Here is a 9,380-nt window from a genome sequence, read left to right as displayed (position 1 = left end):
CCACAATGGAAGAAGAAAATGCTCAGCAACATTTCTTCAAGTCATGCACGGTGGTGTTTTAAAATAATAGGCTTGAAAGATTTGCAGATTAAGTCTGATATCATTGTATGAATTTATTCTTACCTGACAATTCACTGTCTTCACTTTCAGTCAAATTCATTAAGCAGACCAAGTAATGCTTGTAACTGTTGTTTGCTGCCACCTGCAAGATAGCTTTTTCAAATTCTAAAAACAGAAACCTGTAAAATAGGAATGGAATAAGTATATTACAAAGAAACAAAGAGAATTACTGAGCTTTTTCTTAGCAGCATTATTGCTAAATCACGAGAGGTGGTAAATGAGTATCTCTTCATAGAAGACTACTGATTTATATCAGATGAGGACCTACTCCACAGTAATTTCATACCTGAGTTTCCTCTCAGTTTTTGTTGCATTGGTTCTTTTTGCTGTTATCTTACAAATAATAATGATAGTCCAGTATGGATATTCATTCTCACATAGTGAGAAAAAGAAATTTGGCTTGAAGCAGTCACTTTTTCAAATGATATTAATTGATCTAAAACAGCATCAGTGGGAAAAACTGAAGAACAAGTGGGAAGAGAGCTAAGGAGATTTATTTTGTGGGGGTTTAAGTAGTTAATACTGAGAGCATGGAGTTTCCCCAAAACATTTAGCAGTGACCCAACTCTGTTCCTTAGAAACCAACGGTTAAAACTCCCGCTGATTTCAAAGGGAACAGGAGTGGGAGAACACTGAACATTTTTGAAAGCTCCCTCCACCTTCAGTGATTGTATGTTTAAGGGCATGCAAAATTTTTCTTACCCCTTGTTAATCATGTTAATCCCTTGTTAATAGTCAAGTAAGATGAAATGCAAGCCAAAAGTAATAATTGCTTTAACATTCTGTTATACTTATGAAATCAGAAATAAACTTACTGTGCAACCAAGCTGTTCAGAGACTTGGTTTCTTCCCCTGAATCCCAAGGCCAGGTCTTACTAAGAAGAGTCTCTGCCATAGTAACAAAAGGATGAGAGACACTCTCAAAGACATTCTCAAGATCTGTTCTGTGAGCAGTGGAAGCCGGGTCAAAGTCCAGTTTCAACAAATTTAGCAGATCTGGAGAGTTCAGATTCTCAAGTACATAGTGACTGACTTCTATTATTCCTGGAGCTGACTCATTGTTGCCAAGATCACTTTTCATTATTTCCAACAGCTTCACGTACGCAGCCACCTCTGTCAAGTTCCATTTGGTGCTCAGCCAGTTGTTAACCACATTCCAGACCCTTGAAAAATGACTCCATTCAGAGAGATTGGCAGCATCTTGGAGCAGCTGGGGCAGCTCATATATACTGGACATCCACTGGACATCATCCTGTCCATCACCAGAAAGCATAAACAACGGTTTCCAGTTCACCGAGCTGCCAGAGAAATTTAATGAATCTGCGTAGGTTTCATTCAAAATAAATGGAATCAAAATGTTTAATGGATAGGAATGGAACACACTATCCACCATGCTCTGGGTGATTGGTATTTGACAAGACTCATTATTCTGGGATAGCTCCCTAGAGAGGACTGTCAGAGTTTCATGCTTTTCCTGTATCCAAGAATTCCCCGAGTCAGAGAGACTGTTTAATCGCAAAAGAAAACCCAAAGAAAACTGCAATGACTGGATGACACATGATAGCTCATGGGAAAAATATGCACTGTTGTTTTGGTAGATGCTAGCAAATTCTGGGGTCAGATCTAGGGTATTCACTGCAAGCTGAAACAATTCAGAAAATGTGGTTCTGTCCTTAGCGTCCATGGAAGTAAACAGGAGTTTGCAGTGGCTTCTTGTTAAGGACTCACTAACTGTGACATTTTCAAACATTACCTGAAGCATTAGATGTAGAATATCTTGAGCAGAGCAGTTCTGTAGCTTTTTATTACTGCTGTAACCTTCTCTGAGGAAAGGGCTCAAGGCTAAATGCAAGAGCTTCCACACTTCTGTCTCTAATGAAGCATTGTGCTGCAAGTAAGTCTGGTTATGTTCCTTTGGAAGTAGCTGATGTGAGAAATTATAGACTGCATCAATTTTTTCTTTATTGGTTGCTTCTTCCAATCCGGGGTCATGAAGGATTTTCACTCCTGCCTTTAATATTTCAGACAATCTTTGGGTGGATTTCCTGGCAACATTCGTGAATCGATAAGTAGTTTCTAATTCAGTGATATTAAGTATTTGCTGGAGATCTTTTAACATAAGCATACTTTTTTGTAAGGCTTGTAAATATATTGAGGCTGTAGGTGCTTTGGAGTCTTCTCCATCGTTCCCTTGGAATGTGTCAAATATAACGTCAATTAACTGCTCTAGTTCTTTATTGAAAGGAAGACTGGAGCCATTTTTCTTTGAATTTACTTGGTTATGTAACACGTCTAGGAGTGCCTCATCAGCAAGATTGTGTGTGTTATTCCACTCCTTGGGCCATAGTGTTTCAGCAATGTGCCAATATGTCTTCAGCTCATTCCACCCAGCTCCATCAGTTGAATTTTGGATATTTTTCATCAGTTCAGACAGAGAAGAGATCAACAGGTAATGGCTACTTCTGTTCACCTTTGCCATGTGAGCAAAGAGTTTCTGGAAGTCTAAGAAGTGCTTTGTAAAATTTTCAGACAGTGGAGATGTCAGCATAAAATCTGAAAAAAGTGATGGGATTTCTTGTGTTGCATTAAAATAGTTGTTTCTCTCTCCAGAGAATGGTTGGATTGCAAAAGATGTCAACATTTTGATACTATCCCATGTTTTCTCTATATTGATAGTGGTTTTATTTAAAAGGAGTTGATTCCAAATCATGGTAGCTAAATTTAAAACAATGCGAGCTTCCTCCCAATAGAGGTTATTATAGGAAAGTGTTTCTGGGACAAGCCGTTTAAATCTCCCCAAGTCAGGTGTGTTGTTTCTGGCAGAAGTTATGTTGAGGAAGAGTTTTACTGAATTAAATATGTTTTCTAAATCTGAAGACTCAATTCCGTCACTAGAGTTGTGAAGGAACTGATATGTTTCTGTTTTTCTGGGAACTAATCCAATGTCAACAAGAATTAGAGCTTTTTTCATTGTTTTCAGGAGTTTCACATACTCATCCACTTCTGTCAGGTTCCATTTGGTGGTCAACACATTGCCAGTGGCATTCCAGACTCTTGACAAATGTCTCCATTCAGACTGATGGGAGACAGGTTGGACCATCTGTGATAGTTCATACATACTGGAGTTCCACTGGGAAACAGTTGACAATAGACTGGATAACATAGACAGCTTATGCCAGTCCACTGAGCTCCCAGAGAAATTTAATGAATCTGTGTAGGTTTCATTCAGAATAAATGGGATCAAAATGCTTAAAGAATAGGAATGGAACACACTATTCACCATGCTCTGGGGGACTGGTATTTGGCAGGATTCATTATTCTGGGGAAGTTCCCTAGAGAGGACTGTTAGAGTTTCATGCTTTTTCTGTATCCAGGAATTCCCTGCGTGAAAGAGAGTGTTTAATTGTGAAAGAAAATCGAAAGAAACCTGTAATGACTGGATGACACATGATAGCTCGTGAGAAAAATATTCACTATTGTTTTGGTAGACATTAGCAAATTCTGGAGTCAGATCTAGGGCATTCACTGAAAGCTGAAACAGTTCAGAAAATGTTTGGTTTTGCATGGTTCTGTTTTTAGTGTCCATGGACATAAACAGAAATTTGCAGTGGCTTCTTGTTAAGGACTTGCTAAGCGTGGCATTTTCAAACACCATCTGAAGCGTTAAGTGTAAAATATCATGAGCGGAGCAGTTCTGTTGCTTTTTATTATCATTGTAACTTTCCCTGAGGAAAGGATTCAAGGCTAAATGCAAGAGCTTCAACACTTCTGTTTCTAGGGAAGTATTGTGCTGCAAGGAAGTTTGGTTATTTTCCTTTGGAAGAAGCAGACGTGAGAAAATATAGACTGCATCAATTTTTTCTTTAATGGCTGCTTCGCTCAATCTGGTGTCATAAAGGATATCCATTCCTACCCTTACTATTTCAGACAGTCTTTGGGTAGATTTATCGTCAACATTTTTGAGTTGATCAGTAATATCAAATTTACTGGTATTAAACATCTGGAATTTTTTTAACAAGTCCAGGGTCTCTTGTATGGCTTGTATGACCATTGAAATATTGGCCATTCTGAAGTCTTTCCCACCATACTCTTGTAATATGAGTGTTGCAGATTCTATCAGTTTTTCCAATTCTCTATTGAAAAGAATATTTGAATCATTTTTCAGTGTGTAAAAATAATTGTGTGACATATTTAAAAGCTGCCCATAGGCAATGATGGCTATGTTATACCAATTGATGGACCTTAGTTGTTCAAAAATATGCGAATAGGTGTTGAATTCTTTCCAATGAGCTTCACCAGCAGAATCTTCAATTTTCTGCATAAATTCAAATGCTAAGTTCATGATCTGTTGGTGAGTTGTGGTTGTATTTGTCACAATATCAAAGAGTTTCTGAATGGCTAAGAGCTGGTCTAGATAGTTCTGATTGGTAGTAGGTTTAAGTATATAATCTGAAAACAAAGATGGGATTCCTTCCATTCTCTTGATATAAGCTTTTATATCTTCAGGTAATGATGGAAATGAATCAAATATCAGCATTTTGATAGAATCCCACATCTTCCTTGTATCATTAGTCCTATTTAAAAATACTGAATACTGAATTCCCGCCACTATTTTTAAAGCACTTTGGATTTCTTTCCAGTGGGTTGTTATATTGTCAATGGAAGTGCCATTAAAGTCTTCCTGAAGTAGCACTGATATGAACTTACAGATTTCCTTACTTAATGGTTTTCTTCGTTTATAGTGCATATTCATTTCCAGCTTCAGAATTTCAGACAATCTCCGTATAGTTTCTTTCTCAATGGCTCTGAACAAATTTAAGTTTTCAAAGTCACTTCTATTAACATTTTCTTGAGAGCCTTTTAGAAAGCAAAGATATTTTTTTATGTCTTCTAAATTCTTTGATGTGATGTCCCTTGTGGAGTCTTTTACATCAGAGGCTGCTAATTTTATTTTTCTAAAAAGAAAAATGTATTTTAGAAAAATATTAATCAATGTAAGTGAAAATATAAATTAAGTATAGAGAGAAAGCACATGTCAAAATATTTCATCATGATCTGTGGCTCTGTAGACCCTTTCTTACCTCAGAATTTCTCCAAACTGAGATGACAAACTGTTGTTGTATTTCCAGTTATTGACAAGATTATTAATGTCAGTCATTAGAAAACTGTTATTTTTACCTACAGTGGAAATAGAAGGGCATTTTTGTTAGTCTAGACAGTGGCTCTCAACCTTTTTAAAATCAAGGTATCCCTCATTAGTCTCAAGGCACCTCTTAAAAATGTCAGCTTTTAATATTCACTTATATTTTGACTATGCAAAAAATAATAAAGCAATTTTTCTGTTGCAAAGAACTCAGAAAGATCACAACAGGTCAGAAAGTTTCTAGAACTATGGATTCCTATTGGAAATCTTTGGGTGACTGTAGACGTGTAGGGATGCTGCTCCAATATGCTGTAACTACAATGCATTGTAGCAGACTCAATTAATCGAGTCTGTTGGAGTGTGCTAATTAGCACACTCCAGCAGCTTCTGTGTCTCATGTATCAGGGTCCTTGCACTTCAAAATGGTGGTGGGGGTGCTTTAACTAAAGCTCATCAAATGATACACAAGATGCTGTGGGTGCTTTAATTAAAGCAGTTCTTGGAGCCACTCTTATTAAATGTCCATTCCCCATCCCAGAGCACATGTAAAAATGCCATTTGGGTTTATCTTGTGAATCATGTTTGTACACCTAACAGCTCTTATATTGGCTAGGGACAGAAATAACATAAATTGGTATAAGTGATCAGAAACTGGTTCAATCCATAACATAACAGAAGTTCAGTGTGCAAAAGTTGCTTTCAAAATGGTTGAAACCAGTTTAAGATAAACTTGGGTGAATGTAGTGCCAGACTTAACTAATTCAGGTTAAACTGGTTTATTGAACTTCTGTTAGTTAACTCACAGTCCCCCAGCATCCCAGGATGCTTTGCACATCCCCCACAAATCACCCCTTCACAGGAGAGGCAGGCTAGCCTTGGCCCAAGCTGTCTGCTCCAGCCAAGCAAGAAGGCATGCTATAGTCCCCTCTGGCTTCTAGCCTGGGCCACTGCAGGCATGTGGCTGCATTTCTAGAATCAAAAGTGAATGTCCGTTCACTTGTTTGATTGGTTCAATCTATGCAGTTTAGATTAGACTGCAAAGATTGAATTGATTCAGCCCCAGGTTTTTTGACTGTCCATACTTAGCCATTATGTGGCATCCTGTGGAAAGAATCTTAAGGCACCCCGAGATGCTGTGGCACGCTGGTTGAGAATCATTGGTTTAGTAAATGAACTGAAAACTATGGCCATGTTTGCAAAATAAAGCTAGGCTCCTAGACCCTATTTTTCCCCCTTGTGAGATTTAGCTTGGTGCCACTAACAGCCTACTGAAAGTAGTTCTCCATTAGTATCCTACTACCAGTAACAAAACTCCATGGTGGCTGCAAGGTAAATTTTTTGTGTTCAACAATAAATCTGCTTTTGTTTCTAATCAAGTCCCTTTCTATGCCCTCTGCTCTTTCAGGAAATACCAGCCTCAACCCTGCTCTCTGTTCAACCCAACAACTGCTTTCATACTTTCTCCCCACCTTGCATACCTTAGATATAAAATGCCACCCCTATTCTAATCCACTTCCTCCTTACTTTCTCATGTAATTGAGACTGAACCAGTAGTTAGAAAACTGATCATGGCGTCATAAAGGGGCCTTTTAGGAATAGAATAAATACAGTATATACATTGTTGGTTTCATAGTTTCATAATTGGTAGGGTTGGAAGGGACCTGAGCAGATCATCAAGTCCAACCCCCTGCCACAGGCAGGAAAAAATGCTGGGGTCAAATGACCCCGGCTAGGTGATTATCTAGCCTCCTTTTGACGACCCCTAGGGTAGGAGCAACAGAAGTTCCTAGCCGCCCTGACTGTGAAGTAGTGCTTCCTGATGTCCAGCCTGAACCTCCTGTCAGTCAACTTATGGCCGTTATTCCTAGTTACTCCTGGTAGTGCTCAGAGGAACAGGGTCTCTCCCATTCCCTGCTGGTCCCCCCAGTAAGTTTATAGATGGCCACTAGATTCCCTCTCAGCCTTCTCTTGTGGAGGCTGAATAGGTTCAGGTCCTGTAGCCTCCCCTCATAGGGCCTGCCCTGCTGCACGCTGATCATGTGAGTGGCCCTCCTCTGGACCCTCTCAATGCTGTCCACATCCCTCCTGAAGTGCAGCACCAAGAACTGGATTCAGTACTCCAACGGTGGCCTGACCAATGTTGCATAGAGGGGGAGGATCACCTCCTTGGACCCGCTTGTGATGCATCTGTGGATGCATGACAAGGTGTGACTGACCTTATTGACCATGTCCTCACACTGTCAGCCCCTGTTCATCTTGGAATCAATAATGACTCCAAGATCCTTTTCTGCCTCTGTGCTGATGAGAATGGAGTTCCCCAGCTTCTAGGTATGGTGCTGGTTCTTCCTCCCCAGGTGCAGTACTTTGCACTTGTCAGTATTGAAACCCATCCTATTCTCATCTGCCCACCCCTGTAGCCTGTCCAGATCTAGTTGTAGCCTGTTCCTTCCTTCTAACATGCCCACTTCTCCCCACATCTTAGTGTCATCTGCGAACTTGAACAAGGTGCTTTTCACCCTCTCATCCAAGTTGCTAATGAAGATGTTGAAAAAAGTGTGGGGCCCATGAATGAGCCCTGGGGAACCCCACTGCCCACATCCCTCCAGGTTGAAAATGACCCGTCCAATACCACTCTCTGGGTGCGGCCCTCCAGCCAATCTGCAATCCATCTGACTGTGTAGGCATCGACGCCATAGTTGCCCAATTTTTTGATGAGAATGGGGTGAGAGACAGCATCGAAAGCCTTCCTAAAGTCCAGAAAGATGTCCACTGCAACACCTGCATCCAAGGATTTTGTGACCTGGTCATAGAAGGCCACCGGGTTGGTCTGACAGGACCTGCCTCTAATGAACCCATCTTGGTTGCCCCTAAGCATAGTCTCCCCTCTGGTCCCTCACAGATGTGTTTTTGAATAACTTTCTCAAAGAGTTTCCCCAGGACCGAGGTAAGAATAATGGGCCTATAGTTTCCTGGGTCCTCCTTCCTTGCTACATGTGTATTATATTTTTCCTGACCGTTCATATAATCCACTTTATTGAAAGAAAAAGGTGAATTTCAAAGACAAAGCCTTCACTGCTGGTCTTCACTGTTTTACAATGAAATAACAAATTTGAGAACATTATCTCACTGTACTATCCCAATGCAGACAAGGCACAGCTAGTTTTCACATCAATGGACACTTTTACATGTGCTCTGGTGGAGCGGGGTGGGGGGGAGTGAGGCACTTTCATTAGAGCAGCTCCAAGAGCCACTCTAATGTAAGTGCCACGGTGTCTCATGTGTCATCATCCCCAAGCTTCAAAATGGGGGGGAGGGGAGGGGAGGAGAAGGGTGCTTAAACTAAAGCTCATTCGACAAGCTTTAGTTCAAGTGGCCCCGTTGCCATTTTGAAGCACAGGGATGCTGATATGCACACACCAGAGGCTGCTGGAGCACAATTAATTGAGTCTGCTCTGACGTACTGTAGTTACAGCACATGGAAGCAGCCTCCCAGCACATCTACAGGCACCCAATGTGATTAATCAAGTTAAACCTTTTAGTCACCATCAAGGATTACCTGTGACTAGCTAAAATAAGGTATAAAACTGCTCTGCCTTGCATACATTAAGTTTTTTACTTATATTTATTACAGTGTTGCTCAAGATCATATTTTTTCCAACAGCAAAGAAAAGCCACATTGTGCTAATTTAGGAAGAATATTGTTTCTACTTGCAATGAGACATTTCATTTACTTGGTTTTGTTAAAAGATAAAAAGTGAGACTTCATTAGGCCAAGCCCTGAATGCTATACAAGTAGTTGAGTTCAGTACAAACTTCCAGTATATTTCTGCAGTTTTTTTCAAGACAGATATAGCTTGTTTTAAGGAACTTACCTTGTTCTGAACAATTCAGGGAATACAGAAGATGCGTAGCCCCAGCCTGGGTGGTTTTGATTTCATCATTACTCATGACTGGTAGAGAAACCTTTTGTACTGGCAGCAAAACACTAAGGGGGAAAAACAATGAAAATAAATTGTGGTTCAAGGTTTATAGGAAGAAATAAAAGAGTGTTCATGTGAGGAACAGCTGGAGTGTGGGCTATCACTCTTAAAGTGAATGACAGACAAGTTGCTGCCCT

The 9,380-nt window shown here is 40.1% G+C and overlaps 1 protein-coding gene across 1 annotated transcript in view; it reads right to left on the bottom strand.

The window, feature by feature from the left end:
* ABCA12 (ATP binding cassette subfamily A member 12) overlaps nt 1–9,380 on the bottom strand; it is a 164,717-nt gene that overhangs the window by 106,375 nt on the left and 48,962 nt on the right. The window contains exons 8-11 of the mRNA XM_019523394.1: nt 9,136–9,248; nt 5,202–5,298; nt 936–5,075; nt 124–239 (exon numbers count right to left, since the gene is read on the bottom strand). Of these exons, the coding sequence (XP_019378939.1) occupies nt 124–239; nt 936–5,075; nt 5,202–5,298; nt 9,136–9,248 (4,466 nt within the window). The remainder of the gene's footprint in view (nt 1–123; nt 240–935; nt 5,076–5,201; nt 5,299–9,135; nt 9,249–9,380) is intronic.

Source organism: Gavialis gangeticus, unplaced genomic scaffold, assembly GCF_001723915.1.
Source record: "Gavialis gangeticus isolate Ggan-Ray unplaced genomic scaffold, GavGan_comp1, whole genome shotgun sequence".
Lineage (NCBI taxonomy): Eukaryota > Metazoa > Chordata > Crocodylia > Gavialidae > Gavialis > Gavialis gangeticus.
This window is presented reverse-complemented; position numbering and strand designations above follow the sequence as displayed.